Source organism: Rhamphochromis sp. 'chilingali', assembly GCF_963969265.1.
Source record: "Rhamphochromis sp. 'chilingali' genome assembly, chromosome: 17".
Lineage (NCBI taxonomy): Eukaryota > Metazoa > Chordata > Actinopteri > Cichliformes > Cichlidae > Rhamphochromis > Rhamphochromis sp. 'chilingali'.
Genome location: NC_137944.1, coordinates 2,451,566 through 2,474,556, shown reverse-complemented (window position 1 = coordinate 2,474,556; position 22,991 = coordinate 2,451,566). Strand labels below are relative to the sequence as shown.

At 36.6% G+C, this 22,991-nt stretch overlaps 1 protein-coding gene across 2 annotated transcripts in view; it reads right to left on the bottom strand.

Moving 5' to 3' along the window:
* Window positions 1–2,295: 2,295 nt before the first annotated feature.
* thsd7aa (thrombospondin, type I, domain containing 7Aa) overlaps window positions 2,296–22,991 on the bottom strand; it is a 237,446-nt gene continuing 216,750 nt past the window's right edge. The window contains exons 26-28 of one of the 2 annotated variants that reach the window (XR_013969369.1): window positions 6,550–6,637; window positions 5,185–5,558; window positions 2,296–4,428 (exon numbers count right to left, since the gene is read on the bottom strand). Coding sequence is in view for 1 of the 2 variants with exons in the window: in XM_080863183.1 (XP_080719309.1) it covers window positions 4,341–4,428; window positions 6,550–6,637 (176 nt within the window). In the remaining variant the exon portion in view is untranslated. The remainder of the gene's footprint in view (window positions 4,429–5,184; window positions 5,559–6,549; window positions 6,638–22,991) is intronic. The other variant, XM_080863183.1, reaches the window with a different exon arrangement.

Genomic DNA, 22,991 nt, shown 5'->3' with positions numbered 1-22,991 from the left:
TAGCTTTCGTCCTTCAGATACACAACAAAGCACTATTTTTGGTAGCGCATGCTAGCGGGCCGTCGTTATTACCGTGTTGTTTGGAAAATACGGCACACTTAAAATCAATACTTTGATTTTTCTGAAAGTCGACAGAGCCCCTTATAATCCCGTGTGCCTTATGTATGAACTCTGGTTGTGTTTACTGACCTGGAATCGATTTTATGTGCACGGCGCTCGAAAATCTGTCGAATGTTTCAGTACGACTTTGCTGAGCTACGAAGCCGCACCGCTTGATGGATTGTCGGAGCATTACGGCTATCGTAGGCGGAGCCTCGCGGAGTGATACGTACTGTGCTTCAACATACTGTTACCGTATTGTGTGTGTATAACCTCTTTTTAAGTTTTGTGGATATTATACATGGTTATGCTGAGGATGTGTCGGCCAGTTTCCACTGGAAATGCCTTTTGGTTAAACTGTCAGCAAAGAATTTGCATTTGCACAGTTACATGTTTATATAACTTTTATATAACACATAAAAAACAGCTGCTTGTTTAAGTGAAAATACATTGATGGTTTTTTTTGCACTAATAAAGTTGTGGAGTTGAAAATTCCGAGAGGCGAATTACACATCATATATATATATATGTAATTCGCCTCTCGGCAGTCTATCCTTCAAGCTCGGGTCCTCTACCAGAGGTCTGGGAGCTTGAGGGTCCTGCACAGTATCTTAGTTGTTCCTAGGACACTGCTCTTCGGAACAGAGATCTCTACACAGCCTGCACCTGGGGTCTTGGCTCGTGTGATAGACCCCAGCCTCTATGGATCTTGTGCTCAGAGCTCGTTCCTGTTCTGCCATGATTAGTGCCTCTGTGCTGTCTTTCAGTCCAGCTTTGTCCAGCCACTGGTAGGATTTCTGGATGTTAGCCACCTCCTCTATCTGCCGGTGGTACATAGCGTGCAGGGGCCTGTCCTTCCATGATGGTTCCTCCTCTTTCTTGGGTTTCTGCTGCCGGAGGTATTCACTGAGCACACTGTCAGTTTCTTCCTGATGTATTCGGGGATGTTCGTTGTCTCATCCTGGACCATGGTGCTCACACTCACCAGTCCCCGGCCTCCTTCCTTCTGGTTAGCATACAGCCTCAGGGTGCTGGACTTGGGTTGAAACCCTCCATTCATGGTAAGGAGCTTCCTTGTCTTGATGTCAGTGGCTTCCATCTCCTCCTTTGGCCAATTTATTATCCTAACAGGGTACCTGATCACGGGCAGGTGTAGGTGTTGATAGCCCGGATCTTGTTCTTACCATTCAGCCAACTTCTCAGGACTTGCCTGACCCTCTGCAGGTACTTGGTGGTTGCAGCTTTCCTAGCGGCCTCTTCATGGTTCCCATTTGCCTGATTTGAATTGAATTATGTTACTCTTATGTTACTCTTTGTCAAATACATTAAATTGGTGCTTTTCTTTTGTTGTGGTGGGGGCATGGTAGTACTCAGACTTCACCCTTCATCGACATGCTCCAACCTCAGGTTTCCAACTTTGTAGAGAAGGATTCAGCAGCAGGATAACACATGTCAGTGCTTTAAAAAATCTGTGCTTTAAAGAGTGAAGTACTTCAGACTGGAAAATAATAAGGACTCCTGACTGTCACCTAACCTTAGATCTACTGAGTCCTTTTGTGACTGAGAATGACAAAAGGGCTGATAATCTTTTGTGGTAAAGCACCTATGACCACAAGCTATAGTTCTTAAAAAAAAAAAAGGAATGAAATCAAGCAGCAGATAAGAGCTTCCTCCCAAGAGTCTGACCACTCCCTTAGAGATGGGTTGAGGAACTTGAGTAGATTTGAGAATAGAGCTACTACTCCTCCACATCGGAAGCAACAGTTTAGGTGGTGGTGATGGCGTCTGACTAGAATGCCTCCTGGACGGCTCTGAGGTGAGGTGTTTCCAGCATGTTCAAGCGGGAGAAAGCAGGTACAGACCTAGGACACACATAAGAGATTGTCTCTCCTGATGGACTCTGAAATCTTTGGCATCTGCCCAGAAGAGAAGCTGGTTGGGGACAGTGAGGTTTTTTCCCCTCTTGATAATTATAAAGAAAAAGAAAAAAGTCAACAATGATGATTCAGTTATTCTGTGTGCTACATTACTTAATTCCAGTTATCTACAGACTTATATTTGTAATGACTGTCAGGTAAAGCCCTAAACCAAAGACCAACTTATTTGAACCTTGTGTGAATACCTGTACTGCAATTTGCATGATTTAATATGTTATTAAAAGAATTAGAATAATATTTCCATTGTTTATTATCAGCAATTACTCAAATACATACAAACAAACAGTAGGAAAACTTGACTTATTTGTCACAAGCTTATCATGTTTAGCGCACCCACATTCACACTTCCAAGTTTGTTTCTTTTCTTTTCTTTTTTTTAAAAAGAATTTTATTTACAAATCATTTTCCAAGAAATATAAATTAAACATTCCACTGATTTACTACCAACAAACTCCACAGAATATTAAACTGCCATTTTCCGGCAATGTCTCAGTACTAATAAATACAACACTATCCATTCTGAGTGACTGGACCTTCAGCTTACTTCAGCCATTTTCACTTTTAAACATTTCTACACAATTATTCTTCCTAAAGTCTTTGAAAACAATAGAAAAGCTGGAAAGGTTCTGACATCATCCTCTGATACAGAAAGTTCAAGGGCTGAAAGACCAATTAGTTTTCAACATTGCTGAAGACTCCATAAACTGATGGACAATGAACATTACACTGGAGAGGCAATATCGGCTGGCAGAGGTCAAATTCAAAATGAGTCAAAAATCAAAGGTATACAGAAGACTTTAAGAGAAGAACCACAGAAAAAAAATTCCAATAAATTATTTTTGAGGATAAATAATATTTTTAAGCTACATATCAGAAAAAAGCCAGGCTGAGAGATTCCCAAATTCACCACATAACTGGTGCAGAACCAAGCTTAAAGATGTACACTTGTAGCTGATCGTAAGTAAATAACAAGTGGTCCAAAGTTAGTAGCCACTGGTAAAGCCATTATTTTCAATAATGAATTAAAAACAAACAAACAAACAAACAGCGCTAAAGTCAAAAATTTGGTGTTAAATATAATATTTCTTAGATGGACTCAACTGAGAGTTCTTGGGGATGAAAGAAACAATTTGATGATGAACTTATCTTCCATGTTTAGTTTTTTTAGACTTTTTCTTTGTTCTTTCCATGTAATAATCTAAAGGCTTTCATGATGTTTGAATTTTCCACAGAAGATTTTGATGTATGTTACGTATTTACAAAGATAAAATCACACAACCCCCAACTGGTTCTGAAATTTGGCCGCCCCTCCCTGAGCCTGTTCTGTCAGAGGTTTATTCCTGTTAAAAGGGAGTTTTTCCTCCCCACTGTCAACAAGTGCTTGTTCAAAGGGGGTTGGTTTGATTGTAGGGTCTTTATCTTATAATATAAAGCGCCTTGAAGTTGTGATTTGGCACTATATAAATTAAATTGAAATTAAAAAGTTTGTTACAATTAGTAAAAAAAATGTCAGAGATTAACTGGCAGAGTTTGGAACATTTAGCTAGACATAATAGAAAGATAAAGTTGAGACCACATTAAAAAAATCCTATTTACACAAAGTCCCATCAAATCATGTAAAAAGAGGCAATAGAAGAAAAATAATTACAAACATTGGTGAGTTTTCGTTTGCAAAAAGCCTTCTTCTGTACATTTCTACAACATCTGTATTGAGACAGGCATACCTAGACCTAAGTACATATCATGCTGCACTAATATAGTGCAAAATTATCCCTGAAAAATGGAGAAGGGACAGGCAGGCAGAAGTGATGCTGTCTCTGGGATTTATTAAGCTCCTTTTTGTCTCCTCGTCATATTGTTTCTTGTGAGATGCACCGAAGCCATAATGACACTCAGGCCTCCGAATGTTCATTTGACACAGAACAAGTGATATCAAGGCAATGTCACTGAGCAGTGAAAAAAATGAGGGAATGATTTTCACAGAAGTATTTGTTCTGCGGAGACACTATTCAGTGACTGTTGTTTGAATATTTTGGGCAGTGGTAGATGGCAAAGAAGCAAAGGAGGACTTTCAGCAGGAAACAAAGAATCCATGAAGGCTCTTGTGAAATAAATGCCAAAATGAACATTTAAAAACAGATGGGGAAAACTAGGCTGCTAATGAATGTGGTCAGTCTTGATCTTTGAGGTTCTTCTTTTGCATGTGAACGAGTCTCAGCATTGGCGCTGATATCAAAGGGTTTCCACGGCGATGCCGTAAGTTCTGAAAGAAGACAAATGTTTGTACGTTGAGCAGGAAGACTTCTACATGTCTGCATCTCCATCGTAAGCCAGAGTCAAAGGCTTCAGTCTGTTGTTCATCTGGCGTCTCTGTGGCTTCTTTGGCTTTTTGCTACAGAACAAACAAAGAACAGGTGAGGAACAGTAAGACAATCTGATAGCAGCCACCTGACAGTAACTTCCACTCATGACCAACCTGTTACATACGAGACATGATTCTGTGTTTCTGTCATATCTGCCCTAAAAACAACATCACTGTCTTTGGAAGTTTATCCATCAGTCTTCAGCTGTCCCTCCTCATTTATACACTGTTGCTAAAGAGGAGAGCTGTACAAAATAAAGTCCTTTATAGTTTTCAAAATTGGCTTCAGAGTTATTATAACTCTGGGACAACGTTTAGCGTTTTCCACTGGTCACTGAGCACAGGTGCTACACATTGATACATTACCACATCACTATTTTCTAAACTTTGGTTACAGTCCTGGTAATATTAACTTAAAATAAACATTAAAATGTGCAAAAACGGTGATATTGCATTTGCTCTGCAATATGAGAGAAGTTGAAATTCTACATTTCCAGAGGTTTCTTCATATTGAAAGGGAGTTTTTCCTTCCCACTGTGGTCAAGTGCATGCTCATACCAAATGGTCTGATTGTTGGGGTCTTTACCTTGCAATATAAAGCACCTCGAGGCGAGTGTTGTTTTGAATTGTTGCTATATTAATAAAACTGAAGTGAACTGAATTGAAATTGTTTAACCAAGACTTAATTCAACTAATAAACTTGTACAAATATGATTCAATATTTTCACCACAAGGTCAACTTTTCAACTTTTTGCTGTCAAATCAGCAGCTTTTTGGTTTTCTCACCTCTAGTAGGTGATCCACTGAAATGATTGAACAAGCAATCTGGATGTTTGGGAACATGTCACATGTCGTAGAGAATAAAAGGAGTTAAGTAAGGCCTTGACTACGTGATAAGAGTTTCAAATGGAGCTGGGTGTGGCAGTGAGTGCTGTAGCTCTGGATGTTGTTGTGATGATGGAGGCTTTGAGAGCTGTGCCTCATATTGCTGTTGCTTTTCCTGCAGCTGCGGTTGCTGTTTGTTGCACCACTTTAACTCCTCTTGCTCTAGTTTCTGGCAGGCAGGACAGGTATAAGTGCAGCTGTTTTGCTCCATCCAATAAATCCTGTCTGAGGGGGACTTGGAGCTTGACTTGCAGCAAAGGCAACAACCACAACAACTAAATAGAGTGTGAGAGGGTAGAAAGAAAAAAGGGACAAGACAAGACAAGAAGGAACAAATGATAAGGGAAACAGAAAAATGAAAAACAAAAACAAATGAAGAAATAATTGTGAGCAGTGTTGTGATGGAGGTCAGATCCCATGTCATTTTATTGGATGATGCTTTTTTTTCATAATATGGCCTTTAAATAGACAATGCAAGATGGAAGACAGGCGTTACACTTCATTCTACATGAAAACCGAAATCTAAGAAGTCTGTTGACGTGTCGTTGATTTAATAGGCGCACTGACTCGCCTCTGTCAGTGCGCCCCAGGGCAGCTGTGGCTACAATGTAGCTTGTCGTCAACAGTGTGTGAATGTAGTGTAAAGCGCTTTGGGGTCCATAGGGACTAAGTAAAGTGCTATACAAATACAGGCCATTTACCATTTACCAATAGATCGGACTCTGACTTTTGAGCTTAGTATGGCTCAGTGATCATGTAGACAATTGGTTGTTAAAAACAAATTGCTATCTGATCAGTGAACATGATGTCAGAGCCATTATTTAAAAAAGAAAAATCCTTACTGACTCGTCCTTATGGTCGCCAAACTGGCCAATGTGTGACATTCCCAACATCAAAAATAATCAAAAAAGTTGTAAGATTGTTGCAGGATGTTCAGATTCTTTTGCAACATCCAATCTGCAATAGCAGATGGGTGCTTCATCATGACAGTGCACACTCACAGTACACTGAAAATGCTCACCCGCTACGGATTTGACTCCCTGTGACTCGTCCCACTTTGATTTTTTAGGATTCTATTTCATTTAGTCCTAAACTTTATGAGACACAGTACAAAATCACTAATTGCTAATTAGTGAACTACATTTTAATTTGACTTTCTTTCATGGTGATCTCCATCACATCACTTAATGTACATTATTGACATCATGAGGGAAAAAAATCAAATTGATGATGAAGTCAGAACATATTTCAGATGTGTTACTTTACCATGCTAAGTATGTCATGGAGATTATAAAGACAAGCAGCACAAATGCTCCTGCTGCTACTCCATACACCCAGGTTTTCAGCTTCCCATCTGCAGAGACACATAGACAGCAATGGTCAGCACTTACGATTGGACAGTTTTATTTAGACAAAGGTGACCCGAGTAAATACAAAATGCAGTTATTAGTGTGAATGCTTGAAAAGCATTCACAGTATTGTTGTTGTAATCTTTATTAGTGTGAATGCTTGAAAAGCATTCACAGTATTGTTGTTGTAATCTTTATTATTATTAGTGTGAATGCTTGAAAAGCATTCACAGTATTGTTCTTCTAATCTTTATTCTATTTTATTCTGTATTCCGTACGTTTTTTGTACTCCTACTCCTTCAAAACCGTTCAACTTAGAAAAACCATTCAAACACCATTAGATTCCTCTTCTTTTGGACATGACTGCTTCTATTTTTCTCATTTTTAACATTTATATTTTTAATTTTATTCAACTTTATTCAACAAAAATTTCCCAAAATTTCCCATGTATTTCAATGGGGAGACCCTTCAAATCCTCATTCAACTTACTCATTTTTAAACTCTTACTACTTCCACATACATTGACATAGAGCCACCATTCAAACTTTAAAACGAAGACAAGACATTCAATTATTCAACTTGTATTTATCTTTTCAATATCTATTATACTTTTTCTTCAGTTCCAGTTTAAGTTTCATGATGTTTTTTCACCCGTATCAGAGTTTATAATGGGTGTGTATGGGACGGAATGTTGGGGCTAGAGTGAGACAGCTCAACTGCTAGAGTGAGAGGAGCAAAAAAATTAATCTTAAAATCTTTTTTAAAACTGCTGCTGTGTCCACAGCGTTTGCTCTACAGGTATGATTTTACCCTCAAAACGTAGCCATCGCTGTCCTCTTTCATCCAATGTGTTTACTATTGTACTAGGTGTTATGGTTCTTTCATAAATGCCACCAATGCACAGCCTCCTCCCTCCAACTCTTCCATAGACTCTAATGTTAAAATGGCTCAGAAGGTTCGTTTGAAAATCAGAAGAGCATGGTGTCTTTCCACTGTCACCACGTCCATATAATAAGCTCCACAGGCATGAAAACTGAGAATTAGGTAGACTAGACATTGCTGTCGCTCACGGTGAAAGAATTTTGTCAATACGACTTTTACTTTTCATTTGGGAGCGATTTGTTTCGGCCTGACTTTTCTGTTCATTTTAAGCAGCAAAAGTGAGGTGCATGTCTGTGTCCGTGTGTATGGAGCCCTTGGGTGCGGTCACTATAGCAACCAGGCTCACACCTGCCTGCTTAACGAGCTCTCTCTCTCACTCTGCCAAGATTCATCTTAAACACTTCTCTTTCAACTGCTGCTGTGTCCACAGTGTTAAAGCCATCATTTTACCCTCAAAACGTCGCCATCGTTGTTCTTTTTCCAACATCTTGTCTTTCAAAGCTCAGAGATGTAAACTTTTTAAACTGTGTGGGTCCAAGTGGAGGGATCACATTTTAGTCATTCAGTGATTCAAAGAATATGACCTTTTAATATTCTTTCAGATGTTTTCTGACTCTAAATGTTCTTTTCTCATTTCTTAGGTTTTTCTAATTTACAATTAAAACATTTTCAGCTTTTTTCCAACTTCTTCTTCTGTGTAACCTTCAGCTTTTAGCAGTTCAGCACTGTTGTTTTCAGGTTAAATTCAGGTTGTTTTTTTTTTTTTTATCTCATTCAAAATTTTTAACTCAAAATTCAGCAATTAATTCATTTCAGTGCATACATTCAGATTCAAGCATTCACACTGCAGTTTCTTCAGAAAATGCACTTTCTAGTTATTATTATTTTGTGGATGCTTTAAGCATCCATACTATTGAGTTCCTGTTTCTCTTTATTCTTTATTATTGTGTGGATGCCTTAATAGGCCTTAATAGGCATCCACACTATTGAGTTCCTGTTTCTCTTTATTCTTTATTATTCCGGGTGTTTCCGTACACTTTTCGCCGTGGATCTACTTCCACAATTTTTGTGCTATTTTCACCGTTCAAACTCTAAACTGTTCTGCTCTTTCTGCTTATGCCGGCTATGACTTTTGGTGTTTATTACTATTATACTTTTTAAAATATTACACTTTTTTCCTTTAATTTGTCCCATTGAAATGAATGGGAAACTTCCACAATTCTGCTAAAACTTTCTTGTCTTTGAAACTTAACTACTGCCTCATACTTTCACCTAGAAACTCCATTCAAACTTTAAAACGTTCTCAAATGATTGGGCTATTCCTGTATGATTCAGCTTTTTCAGATCTTCTACTGTTTTCATCTTATCTCTCTTTAAGTCTTCAGTTGCAAAATTGTGATTTTTCAGAAAATACATGCGTTGCTATGGTTGCTATGCAATTAACTCAGAGGGGACAGTGAAACTGTTTGAATTTTCTCTTCATGTCCAAACAACTTCTTGCTACTCACTCAATTTCCACTCAAGCCCCACAGATTATACACCAAAACGTAGGTATTTTTGCTGGCTTTCAGAAAATGTCACCATCATTGTTGTGGGACTCATAGTTATTTTGCAAATCTCCTCAGAGTAACACAAAGTCAGAAAACTCTCCATATAAACTCAATGGAGAGTTTGTTCAAAATAACCGCTGGATTTCTCTAATGAGAGGCATTTTCAAATTGTCATATCTCCTTAACGAAGCGAAGTTAAGACATGAGGCTTGTCCCGGTATATCTTCAGACACTCCTGATGCTCACAATTCAAGAATTATTTTCTCACCTATTACCGTTCTGAGATGAGTTAGACTTGTTTGAGGGTAGGAAATTTGTCCCTCGCTCAGATTTCATCAGATTTCAAATTCTGGAAATGAGTCACTTTTTTCTCTCATCATATCTTTTTGATGGATTTCCACAGAGCCCTGAAAATTTCCATGATTGTTCACCAAAGCCTGCTGTTTCTTACGGTGAAAGAATGATTTTGATGCTCCATATAGATTTAGAGTTACCAAAGGTTGTTTGAGAGCAAGTCAAGGCAGTTTTTGCTTCGCCTCTACTCAGTTACAGTGTATTACAAGTCATATATCTTTAATAATTTATATTTTATCTCTGAATTATGAAGACCTGAAGATTCCCCCATCTCTTCTGAACAAAACAATGTCTGAATGACCGTTCTAGCCTCTACGGTTAGGAAATTATGGCCATTTGTTCGAGGGGAATCCTGAATGTCAGAAATACACTGAAGAAAACTCACACCTCTCTCTGTGTCTGCGTGTGTAAGGGCTGACTACAGCAGGTGCAGCTAATTTAACTGACCTACATATACCAAGCCCAGACTCTCAACAGCTCCTGTTCCCTTTACTGTCTGTGTATGTGTGTCTGTGTATCAATATTTCTCCTATGTTTAGGTATTACTCCTCAATCATAGTATTTTTGCTAAAGCAAAGTACTTCTACTACATCTTAGTACTTCTGCTAAATCATAGTATTTTTTGAAAAATCATAGTATATTTGCCAAATCATGGTATTTGTGCAAAATCATGGTTTTGGGGCCAAATCATAATATTTCTGTTATGTTATAGTATATGTGCTGAATATATTATATGTGCCAAATCACAGTATTTATACCAAATTATAGTATTTATGCCAAATTACAGTATTTCTGCTAAAAAGCAGAAATAGTCCTTTTTAGCAGGAATTTCTGCCAAAAGATAGTATTTATGTTAAAACATAGTATTTCTGCTAAATCAGAGTATTCCTGCCAAATCATAGTATTTGTACTGAAACATAGTACTTCTGCCCAATCACATTATTTGTACTAAATGATAGTACTTGTGCCAAATCATAGTATTTGTGCCAAAGCATCGTATTTGTATGGAGTCATAGTATTTCTTCTAAATCATAGTATTTCAATCAAATCTCAGTAGTTGTTGTTAAAACGCAGTATTATTGCAAAATCATAGTATTTGTACCCATTCATAGTATTTCTGCTAAATCATAGCATTTGTGCCAAATCATGGTATTTGTGCAAAAACATAGTATGTCTGCAAAACCATAGTATATCCCTTATGTTATAGTATTACTACTAAGGCATAGTATTTCTGCCAAATCATAGTATTTGTACTAAATCATAGTACTTGTGCCAAATCATAGTATTTGTTGCACATCATAGTATTGGAACCAAAACATAGTATTTGTCCCAAAGCATCGTATTTGTATGGAGTAATAGTATTTCTTCAAAATCATAGTATTTCAATCAAATCTCAGTAGTTGTGTTAAAATGCAGTATTATTGCCAAATCATAGTATTTGTACCCAATCATAGTATTTTTGCCATGTCATTGTATTTGTGCCAAATCATAGTATTTTTGCCAAATTGTGGTATTTGTGCCCAATTAATAATTCTGTTATGTTATAGTATTACTACTAAGTTGTAGAATATCTGTTATGTTATAGTGTATCTGCGGAATATAGTATTTGTGCCAAATCGTAGTATTTATACCAAATCACAGTATTTGTGCTAAAACATAGTATTTCTGCCATATTGTGGCATTTGTGCAAGAACATTGAACTGTTATGTTATAGTATTACTACTAAGTCATAGTATTTCTGCGTTGTTATAGTATTTGTACTAAAACGTAGTATCTCTGCCAAGTCATAGAATTACTGCAATTTCATAGTTTTTTTTAGGAAATCTGTTATGTTATAGTATTACTACTAAGTCATAGTATTTCTGCCAAATCATAGTATTTGTGCCAAAGCATCGTATTTGTATGGAGTCATAGTATTTCAATCAAATCTCAGTAGTTGTTGTTAAAACGCAGTATTATTGCCAAATCATAGTATTTGTACCCAATCTTAGTATTTCTGCTAAATCATAGCATTTGTTCCAAATCATGGTATTTGTGCAGAAAACTTGGTTTGTCTGCAAAACCATAGTATATCTCTTATGTTATAGTATTACTACTAAGGCATAGTATTTCTGCCAAATCATAGTATTTGTACTAAATCATAGTACTTGTGCCAAATCATAGTATTTGTTGCACATCATAGTATTGGAACCCAAACATAGTATTTGTCCCAAAGCATCGTATTTGTATGGAGTAATAGTATTTCTTCAAAATCATAGTATTTCAATCAAATCTCAGTAGTTGTGTTAAAATGCAGTATTATTGCCAAATCATAGTATTTGTACCCAATCATAGTATTTTTGCCAAATTGTGGTATTTGTGCCCAATTAATAATTCTGTTATGTTATAGTATTACTACTAAGTCGTAGAATATCTGTTATGTTATAGTGTATCTGCGGAATATAGAATGTGTGCCAAATCGTAGTATTTATACCAAATCACAGTATTTATGCTAAAACATAGTATTTCTGCCATATTGTGGTATTTGTGCAAGAACATTGAACTGTTATGTTATAGTATTACTACTAAGTCATAGTATTTCTGCCAAATCATAGTATTTGTGTGAATTTGTATACTGTAATATCACTGTAGTATGTAGTGGCTAAGTAGGGGGTGTTTACAGTGTAAATAGGTCATCTCTTGTGTTGGAGTGCCCTCTTGTGGCGCCTTTTGGGTAGTGCCTTAGTAAACGTGAACTCTGTAAGAAGTGGTATCAGACTGATTTGTAGTGGAGGAATTTGTTGCCAGTGTTCTTAATCATAGAAACCACACCATATCACCTCTCCACATCCTCCTACTGTATGCCATGCCTCCCTGTACCATCCATCTGACCGCCAATAAACTCCACCTGTGGTAATCTAATCCCTGGATGTCAGCCTCTCCTTCTGACCGAGGATAGTTACTATTGCAGCACCACCCAGCATTAAACTGACGTACACCATTCTGTACAATAGTATTTGTGCTAAAAAGTAGTATTTCTGCCAAATCATAGTATTACTGCTATTTCATACTATTTAAGCGAAATTACAGTGTTTCTGCAAAAACATGTTTGAGGGGTGGAAATCTGTCCTCCTCTCATTTTTCAAACTCCGAAAATTAAGCCATTTCTTCTCTCGTCATGTCTCCGCGACGGAGATACAAAGAGCTATGTAAATCGTAGTCAAAGTACACCAAAGTCCGCTGATTCACCCAGTGCAAGAATTATGTTTCTATCCCACCTAGTTTTTGAGTACAAATTTATACACTATCACAGACCGGTAATTCATATTGATAATTTATTACAATTCTGCAAAGTTTTATGATTTTAGCAGCTTTTCTAATATGGACCTCACATTCTTGTTAACAGTCTATGGCAGAAATACATACAAGTACACAGCCTGATGAAGCAGACAGAAGCAGTACCTCTGATTGGTTCAGCATTTTCACCTCTTATCAGCACAAATCTCAGCCTCTTCTGCTGTTTTCATTAGAATTGTAAGCTTTTCCACCTTTTTTCAGTTACGTGAGAACCAGTTTGGCTCAATGAGTAGCTGAAAAATGTCAGCCTCTTCTGCTGTTTTAGCAGGATTTCAGAGTTCAGCTTTTTCACTTGTTTTAAGCACAAATTTCAGTTTCTTTACCTCATTTCACAACAAAGTTCTTCCTCTTCACCTCTTTTCTGCTAATTTGAGCTTCTGCTCCACAGTGCACATTGTCCCTCTCATCATATCTTTGCTTGTGACCAGAACTCATTTGGCTCAGAGGGTAGGGCATCTGCCGTGAGACCCGGTGGCAGAGGTTTGAATCCTACCTGTGACAGTTGCTACACATGTTCCCTGCTTGCATGCGCTCTGCTTTCTTGTGTGTCACTGCTCTCCAGTGTGTCATTACACATACAGCCATCTTCAGCAAGTACTTCTGCTTCTACACCTCTTTTCAGCTCATCTTTTTGCTTCTTTGCCTCTTTTCAGCAGAAATTCTTCTGATTCACCTCTTTTCTGCCAAATGTTTAGCTTTTTCACCTCTTATCAGCACAATTCTAAGCAGCTTCTGCTAATTTCACCACAATTGTCACTCTCTCCACCTCTTCTTTGTGTGAATGAGTTTGGTGCAGTGAGGTGAATTGCCGCCTTTAGACCAGAAGGGCCAGGTTCGAATCCTGCTCAGGGCAATGTTTTTTGTTTTTTTTTTTCAACTTTTTCAGCTTTTTTCAGCAGACATCTTCAGCGTTAAGGCATCCACACAGCATTTTCGCAGGAAATGCAAATTTTTCTAGTTGTGTGGATGCTTAAGCATCCACACTATTGAGTTCCTGTTTCTCTTTATTCTTTATTGTGTGGATGCTTAAGCATCCACACTATTGAGTTCCTGTTTCTCTTTATTCTTTATTATTATTATTGTGTGGATGCTTAAGCATCCACACTATTGAGTTCCTGTTTCTCTTTATTCTTTATTATTGTGTGGATGCTTTAAGCATCCACACTATTGAGTTCCTGTTTCTCTTTATTCTTTATTATTATTATTATTGTGTGGATGCTTAAGCATCCACACTATTGAGTTCCTGTTTCTCTTTATTCTTTATTATTGTGTGGATGCTTTAAGCATCCACACTATAGAGTTCCTGTTTCTCTTTATTCTTTATTATTATTATTCCGGGTGTTTCCGTACACTTTTCGCCGTTAAACTACTTCCACAATTTTCAGCCGATTTTCACCATTCAAATTTTAAACTATTCAGCTATTTTTGCTCTTTCCTGCTATGATTTTTGCTATTTTTAACTATTATACTTTTTAAAATATTCCACTTTTTTCCTTTAATTTGTCCCATTGAAATGAATGGGAAACTTCAGCAATTCTGCTAAAATTTGCTTGTTTTTGAAACTTAACTACTTCCTCATATTTTCACCTAGAACAACCATTCAAACTTTAAAATGTTCACAAATTATTGGGCTATTCAGGTATGATTCAGCTTTTTCAAATCTTTTACTGTTTTACTTTTATGCCTCTTAAAGTTTTGAGTTGCAAAATTGTGATTTTTCACAAAATACATGTGTTGTTATGGTTGCTATGCTCTTGGCTTCCAGTGTGCCACTGAAGGTTTTGCAATTTTCACTTCATGTCCGAACAACTTCCTGCTACTTGCTCAATTTTCACTCAACTTCCACAAATTATACATCAAAACGTAGGTATTTTTGCTGGCTTTCAGAAAATGTCACCATCATTGTTGTGGGATTTATAGAATTTTTGCAAATCTCCTCAGACTAACACAAGGTCAGAAAACTCTCCATATAAAGTGAATGGAGAGCTTGTTCAAAATCACCGCTGGATTTCTGTAATGAGAGGCATATTCGAATCGTCATATCTCCTTAACGAAGCAAAGTTAAGACATGAGGCTTGTCCCCGAATATCTTCAGACACCCCTGACGCTCACAATTCAAGAATTTCTTTCTCACCTATTACCGTTCTGAAATGAGTTGGACTTGTTTGAGGGTAGGAAATTCGTCCTTCGCTCAGATTTCTTCAGATTTCAAACTGTGGAAATGAACCACTTTTTTCTCTCGTCATAACTTTTTGTTGGATTTCCACAGAGACCTGAAAATTTCCATGATTGTTCACCAAAGCCTGCTGTCTCTTACGGTGAAAGAATGATATCGATACTCCAAATAGATTTCAAGTCACAAAGCGTTGTTTGAGGGCAAGTCAAGGCAGTTTTTGCTTCGCTCTACTCAGTTATGGTGCATTACAAGTCAAATATCTTTAATAATTCATATTTTAATGATAAATTGTAAACACTGGAAGATTCCCCCATCTCTTCTGAACAAAACGGTGTAAGAATGACCGCTCTAGCCCCTACGGTTTGGAAATTATGGTCATTTGTTTGAGGGGAGTCCTCACTATGAGAAATAGGCTGCAATAATCCTGTGCCTCTCTTTGCTGCGTGTGTAAAAAGAGGCACATGTTTTGGCGGGAAAAAGTACACAGGCTCTCTGATTGGTGGATTCAAATTCAGCAGCTCCCAGGCTGACCTAGAAACTTACTTCTCTCTCCCTGTGCATTTTTTTGCTGATTTTTTCATTTAACAAGTATATTTGAGGGACCCTCAGCATGTTCAGCATTTTTTCAGCTGTCCATTTTGCTTTTCCAATTTTTCTGTTTAACTTATTACTATTGTGCTAAATAATACTATTTCTGCTATTTTATAAGATTTGTGCCTAATATAGTATTTCTGCTAAATTACAATATTTCTGCTTTTTATACTATTTGTGCTAAAACATAGTATTTCTACTAAATGTAGTATTTATGCTTAATCATACTATTTCTGCTTTTTATGGGATTTGTGCCTAATATAGTATTTCTGCTTTTTATAGGATTTTTGCTCAAACATAGTATTTCTACTAAATGTAGTGTTTATGCTTAATCATCCTATTTCTGCTTTTTATAGGATTTGTGCTTAATATAGTATTTCTGCTAAATTATAGTATTTCTGCTTTTTATAGTATTTGTGCTAAAACATAGTATTTCTACTAAATGTAGTATTTATGCTTAATCATAGTATTTCTATATATTTCTGCCAGGTCCCCAGGCAGCCAATCCTCTGTGAGGACTGAGAAATTCAAATTTTCAAATCAGGTCCTGCACGGCTTCCCAGCCAATCATATATGTGTCCTGAGGCATTCAAATTTACATATTGGGGCCTTCATGGCTTCTAAGCCAGCCAATCATATCTGAGGGCTGAGGAATTCAAATCCACAAATCAGGGCCTGCACGGCTTCCCAGCCAGCCAATCATATATGTGGTCTCAGGCATTCATATTTGCATATTGGGGAATTCGTGGCTTCTAAGTCAACAAGTCATCCATGTCATATATCTCTAACAATTCACATTTTAATGATAAATTGTTAACACTGGAAGATTCCCCCATCTCTTCTGAACAAAACAGTGTAAGAATGACCGCTCTAGCCCCTACGGTTAGGAAATTATGGTCATTTGTTTGAGGGGAGTCCTCACTATGAGAAATAGGCTGCAATAATCCTGTGCCTCTCTGTGCTGCTGCGTGTGTAAAAAGATGCACCTGTTTTGGCGGGAAAACGTAAACAGCCACTCTGATTGGTGGATTTAAATTCGGCAGCTCTCTCCCTCTGTGTGTGTGTGTGTGTGTGTGTGTGTGTGTGTGTGTTTAGTGGGAGAGAGAGGACCCTGCCCTTATTTGGCAGCATGTCATTGTAGGATTTAAATTGAATATAGTTAGACTGGTTGACTGGATTAGAGCCTGTGTTTGTGTGTCCCTCTGTGCATTTGTGTTTCAATATGCCTCCATATTTGTAATTTTGTAAGTTATTACTATTCTGCTAAATCATAGTATTTCTGGTACTTTTCGGTACTTGTGCTAAATACAGTATTTCTGCTAAATCATACTATTTCTGCTTTTCATAAGATTTGTGCCTAATATAGTATTTCTGCTAAATTATAGTATTTATTATTTTTATAGGATTTGTGCCAAACATAGTATTTCTGCTAAATTATAGTATTTCTGCTTTTTATACTATTTGTGCCTAATATAGTATTTCTGCTTTTTATAGGATTTGTGCCTGATATAGTATTTCTGCTTTTTATAGGATTTGTACCTAATATAGTATTTCTGCTTTTTATAGGATTTGTGCTTAATATAGTATTTCTGCTAAATTATAGTATTTCTGCTTTTTATAGTATTTGTGCTAAAACATAGTATTTCTACTAAATGTAGTATTTATGCTTAATCATAGTATTTCTATATATATATATCTGCCAGGTCCCCAGGCAGCCAATCCTCTGTGAGGACTGAGAAATTCAAATTTTCAAATCAGGGCCTGCACAGTTTCCCAGCCAATCAAATAAGTGTCCTGAGGCATTCAAATTTGCATATTGGGGCCTTCGTGGCTTCTAAGCCAGCCAATCATATCTGAGGGCTGAGGAATTCAAATCCACAAATCAGGGCCTGCACGGCTTCCCAGCCAGCCAATCACATATGTGGTCTCAGGCATTCAAATTTGCATATTGGGGAATTCGTGGCTTCTAAGTCAACAAGTCATCCATGTCATATATCTCTAAAAATTCATATTTTAATATTAAATTGTCAACACTTGAAGATTCCCCCATCTCTTCTGAACAAAACGGTGTAAGAATGACCGTTCTAGCCCCTACGGTTAGGAAATTACGGTCATTTGTTTGAGGGGAGTCGTCACTATGAGAAATAGACTGCAAAAATCCTGTGTCTCTCTGTGCTGCTGCGTGTGTAAACAGATGCACCTGTTTTGGCGGGAAAACATAAACAGCCTCTCTGATTGGTGGATTCAAATTCAGCAGCTCCCAGGCTGACCTAGAAACTTACTTCTCTCTCCCTGTGTGTGTGTGTGTGTGTGTGTGTGTGTGTGTGTGTGTGTGACGTGTGACAGAGAGAGAGAGAGAGAGAGAGAGAGAGAGAGAGAGAGAGAGAGAAAGGCTTTTAATGGGATGATCTCATTCTAAGATTTAAATTCAATATATTTAGACTGGTTGACTGAATTGGATCTTGTGTGTGGGTCTCTCTGTGCATGTGTGTTTCCTCATGTGTACATATTTGTGATTGTGTGGCTGTAATAAATTTTTTTGCAGATTTTTGTCATTTAACAAGTATATTTGAGGGACCCTCAGCATGTTCAGCATTTTTTCAGCTGTCCATTTTGCTTTTCCAATTTTTCTGTTTAACTTATTACTATTGTGCTAAATCATACTGTTTCTGCTATTTTATAAGATTTGTGCTTAATATACTATTTCTGCTTTTATAGGATTTGTGCTTAATATAGTATTTCTGCTAAATGTAGTATTTATGCTTAATCATACTATTTCTGCTTTTCATAGTATTTGTGCTTAATATAGTATTTCTGCTAAATTTAGTATTTCTGATTAATTATAGTTTTTCTACTAAATCATAGTACAGTATTTCTGCTTTTTATGGGATTTGTGCTAAAACAAAGTATTTCTACTAAATGTAGTATTTGTGCTTAATCATACCATTTCTGCTTTTTATAGGATTTGTGCTTAATATAGTATTTCTGCTAAATTATAGTATTTCTGCCAAATTATAATATTTGTGCTAAAACATAGTCTCAATTTAAAATTACAATATTCATAGTTCATCACAGTGTCTCTGGTAAATCACAATATTTCTGCTCTGTTGTACTATTTTTCTAAATCATAGTGTTTCTGTAATGTTTAAGTATTTTTGGCTAAATATATTCTTTCTGTTATCTTATACTATTTCTCCTAAATTCTTGTATTTTTGAGAAGTTATCATGTTTCTGGTAAGTTACAATATTTCTGCTAAATTCTGCTATGCTATTGTATTTCTGCCAAGTATTATGTTTCCTCTAAGATATTGCAGTTCTGCTAAGTTATTCCATTTTAGCAAACTTCTTTTGCTTCTGCAAAGTTTTTACAATTTCTGCAACTTTTCAGCTTTTTCAGCTACTTTTTGCATACAGCTTCAGCTTTAAGCATCCACACTGCATTTTCGCAGGAAATGCAAATTTTTCTAGTTATTATTGTGTGGATGCTTTAAGCATCCACACTATTGAGTTCCTGTTTCTCTTTATTCTTTATTATTATTCTAGTTGCTTCCGTACACTTTTCGCCGTTAAACTACTTCCACAATTTTCAGCCGATTTTCACCGTTCAAATTTTAAACTATTCTGCTATTTTTGCTAATTCCTGCTATGACTTTTGCTATTTTTTGCTATTATACTTTTTAAAATATTAAGCTTTTTTCCTTTAATTTGTCCCATTGAAATGAATGGGAAACTTCTGCAATTCTGCTAAATTTTGCTTGTTTTTGAAACTTAACTACTTCCTCATACTTTCACCTAGAACAACCATTCAAATTTTAAAATGTTCACAAATTATTGGGCTATTCAGGTATGATTCAGCTTTTTCAAATGTTTTACTGTTTTACTTTTATGCCTCTTAAAGTTTTGAGTTGCAAAATTGTGATTTTTCACAAAATACATGTGTTGTTATGGTTGCTATGCTCTTGGCTTCCAGTGTGCCACTGAAGGTTTTGCAATTTTCACTTCATGTCCGAACAACTTCCTGCTACTTGCTCAATTTTCACTCAACTTCCACAAATTATACATCAAAACGTAGGTATTTTTGCTGGCTTTCAGGAAATGTCACTATCATTGTTGTGGGATTTATAGAATTTTCGCAAATCTCCTCAGACCAACACAATGTCAGAAAACTCTCCATATAAAGTGAATGGAGAGCTTGTTCAAAATCACCGCTGGATTTCTGTAATGAGAGGCATATTCGAATCGTCATATCTCCTTAACGAAGCAAAGTTAAGACATGAGGCTTGTCCCCGAATATCTTCAGACACCCCTGACGCTCACAATTCAAGAATTTCTTTCTCACCTATTACCGTTCTGAAATGAGTTGGACTTGTTTGAGGGTAGGAAATTCGTCCTTCGCTCAGATTTCTTCAGATTTCAAACTGTGGAAATGAACCACTTTTTTCTCTCGTCATAACTTTTTGTTGGATTTCCACAGAGACCTGAAAATTTCCATGATTGTTCACCAAAGCCTGCTGTCTCTTACGGTGAAAGAATGATATCGATACTCCAAATAGATTTCGAGTTACAAAGCGTTGTTTGAGGGCAAGTCAAGGCAGTTTTTGCTTCGCTCTACTCAGTTATGGTGCATTAGAAGTCAAATATCTTTAATAATTCATATTTTAATGATAAATTGTAAACACTGGAAGATTCCCCCATCTCTTCTGAACAAAACGGTGTAAGAATGACCGCTCTAGCCCCTACGGTTTGGAAATTATGGTCATTTGTTTGAGGGGAGTCCTCACTATGAGAAATAGGCTGCAATAATCCTGTGCCTCTCTGTGCTGCGTGTGTAAAAAGAGGCACATGTTTTGGCGGGAAAAAGTACACAGGCTCTCTGATTGGTGGATTCAAATTCAGCAGCTCCCAGGCTGACCTAGAAACTTACTTCTCTCTCCCTGTGCATTTTTTTGCTGATTTTTTCATTTAACAAGTATATTTGAGGGACCCTCAGCATGTTCAGCATTTTTTCAGCTGTCCATTTTGCTTTTCCAATTTTTCTGTTTAACTTATTACTATTGTGCTAAATCATACTGTTTCTGCTATTTTATAAGATTTGTGCTTAATATAGTATTTCTGCTTTTAATAGTATTTGTGCTTAATATAGTATTTCTGCTTTTTATAGAATTTGTGCTTAATATAGTATTTCTGCTTTTTATAGAATTTGTGCTTAATATAGTATTTCTGCTTTTTATAGGATTTGTGCTTAATATAGTATTTCTGCTTTTTATAGTATTTGTGCTAAAACATAGTATTTCTACTAAATGTAGTATTTATGCTTAATCATAGTATTTCTATATATTTCTGCCAGGTCCCCAGGCAGCCAATCCTCTGTGAGGACTTAGACATTCAAATTTTCAAATCAGGGCCTGCACGGTTTCCCAGCCAATCATATATGTGTCCTGAGGCATTCAAATTTGCATATTGGGGCCTTCATGGCTTCTAAGCCAGCCAATCATATCTGAGGGCTGAGGAATTCAAATCCACAAATCAGGGCCTGCACGGCTTCCCAGCCAGCCAATCATATATGTGGCCTCAGGCATTCAAATTTGCATATTGGGGGAATTCGTGGCTTCTAAGTCAACAAGTCATCCATGTCGTATATCTCTAAAAATTCACATTTTAATGATAAATAGTTAACACTGGAAGATTCCCCCATCTCTTCTGAACAAAACGGTGTAAGAATGACCGCTCTAGCCCCTACGGTTAGGAAATTATGGTCATTTGTTTGAGGGGAGTCCTCACTATGAGAAATAGGCTGCAATAATCCTGTGCCTCTCTGTGCTGCTGCGTGTGTAAAAAGATGCACCTGTTTTGGCGGGAAAAAGTACACAGGCTCTCTGATTGGTGGATTCAAATTCAGCAGCTCCCAGGCTGACCTAGAAACTTACTTCTCTCTCCCTGTGCATTTTTATGCTGATTTTTTCATTTAACAAGTATATTTGAGGGACCCTCAGCATGTTCAGCATTTTTTCAGCTGTCCATTTTGCTTTTCCAATTTTTCTGTTTAACTTATTACTATTGTGCTAAATCATACTGTTTCTGCTATTTCATAAGATTTGTGCTTAATATAGTATTTCTGCTTTTAATAGTATTTGTGCTTAATATAGTATTTCTGCTTTTTATAGAATTTGTGCTTAATATAGTATTTCTGCTTTTTATATGATTTGTGCTTAATATGGTATTTCTGCTAAATTATAGTATTTCTGCTTTTTATAGGATTTGTGCTAAAACATAGTATTTCTACTAAATGTAGTATTTATGCTTAATCATACTATTTCTGCTTTTTATAGGATTTGTGCTTAATATAGTATTTCTGCTAAATTATAGTATTTCTGCTTTTTATAGTATTTGTGCTAAAACATAGTATTTCTACTAAATGTAGTATTTATGCTTAATCATAGTATTTCTATATATTTCTGCCAGGTCCCCAGGCAGCCAATCCTCTGTGAGGACTTAGACATTCAAATTTTCAAATCAGGGCCTGCACGGTTTCCCAGCCAATCATATATGTGTCCTGAGGCATTCAAATTTGCATATTGGGGCCTTCATGGCTTCTAAGCCAGCCAATCATATCTGAGGGCTGAGGAATTCAAATCCACAAATCAGGGCCTGCACGGCTTCCCAGGCAGCCAATCATATATGTGGCCTCAGGCATTCAAATTTGCATATTGGGGGAATTCGTGGCTTCTAAGTCAACAAGTCATCCATGTCGTATATCTCTAAAAATTCACATTTTAATGATAAATTGTTAACACTGGAAGATTCCCCCATCTCTTCTGAACAAAACGGTGTAAGAATGACCGTTCTAGCCCCTACGGTTTGGAAATTATGGTCATTTGTTTGAGGGGAGTCCTCACTATGAGAAATAGGCTGCAATAATCCTGTGCCTCTCTCTGCTGCGTGTGTAAAAAGATGCACCTGTTTTGGCGGGAAAAAGTACACAGGCTCTCTGATTGGTGGATTCAAATTCAGCAGCTCCCAGGCTGACCTAGAAACTTACTTCTCTCTCCCTGTGCATTTTTTTGCTGATTTTTTCATTTAACAAGTATATTTGAGGGACCCTCAGCATGTTCAGCATTTTTTCAGCTGTCCATTTTGCTTTTCTAATTTTTCTGTTTAACTTATTACTATTGTGCTAAATCATACTGTTTCTGCTATTTCATAAGATTTGTGCTTAATATAGTATTTCTGCTTTTAATAGTATTTGTGCTTAATATAGTATTTCTGCTTTTTATAGAATTTGTGCTTAATATAGTATTTCTGCTTTTTATAGAATTTGTGCTTAATATAGTATTTCTGCTTTTTATAGGATTTGTGCTTAATATAGTATTTCTGCTAAATTATAGTATTTCTGCTTTTTATAGTATTTGTGCTAAAACATAGTATTTCTACTAAATGTAGTATTTATGCTTAATCATAGTATTTCTATAT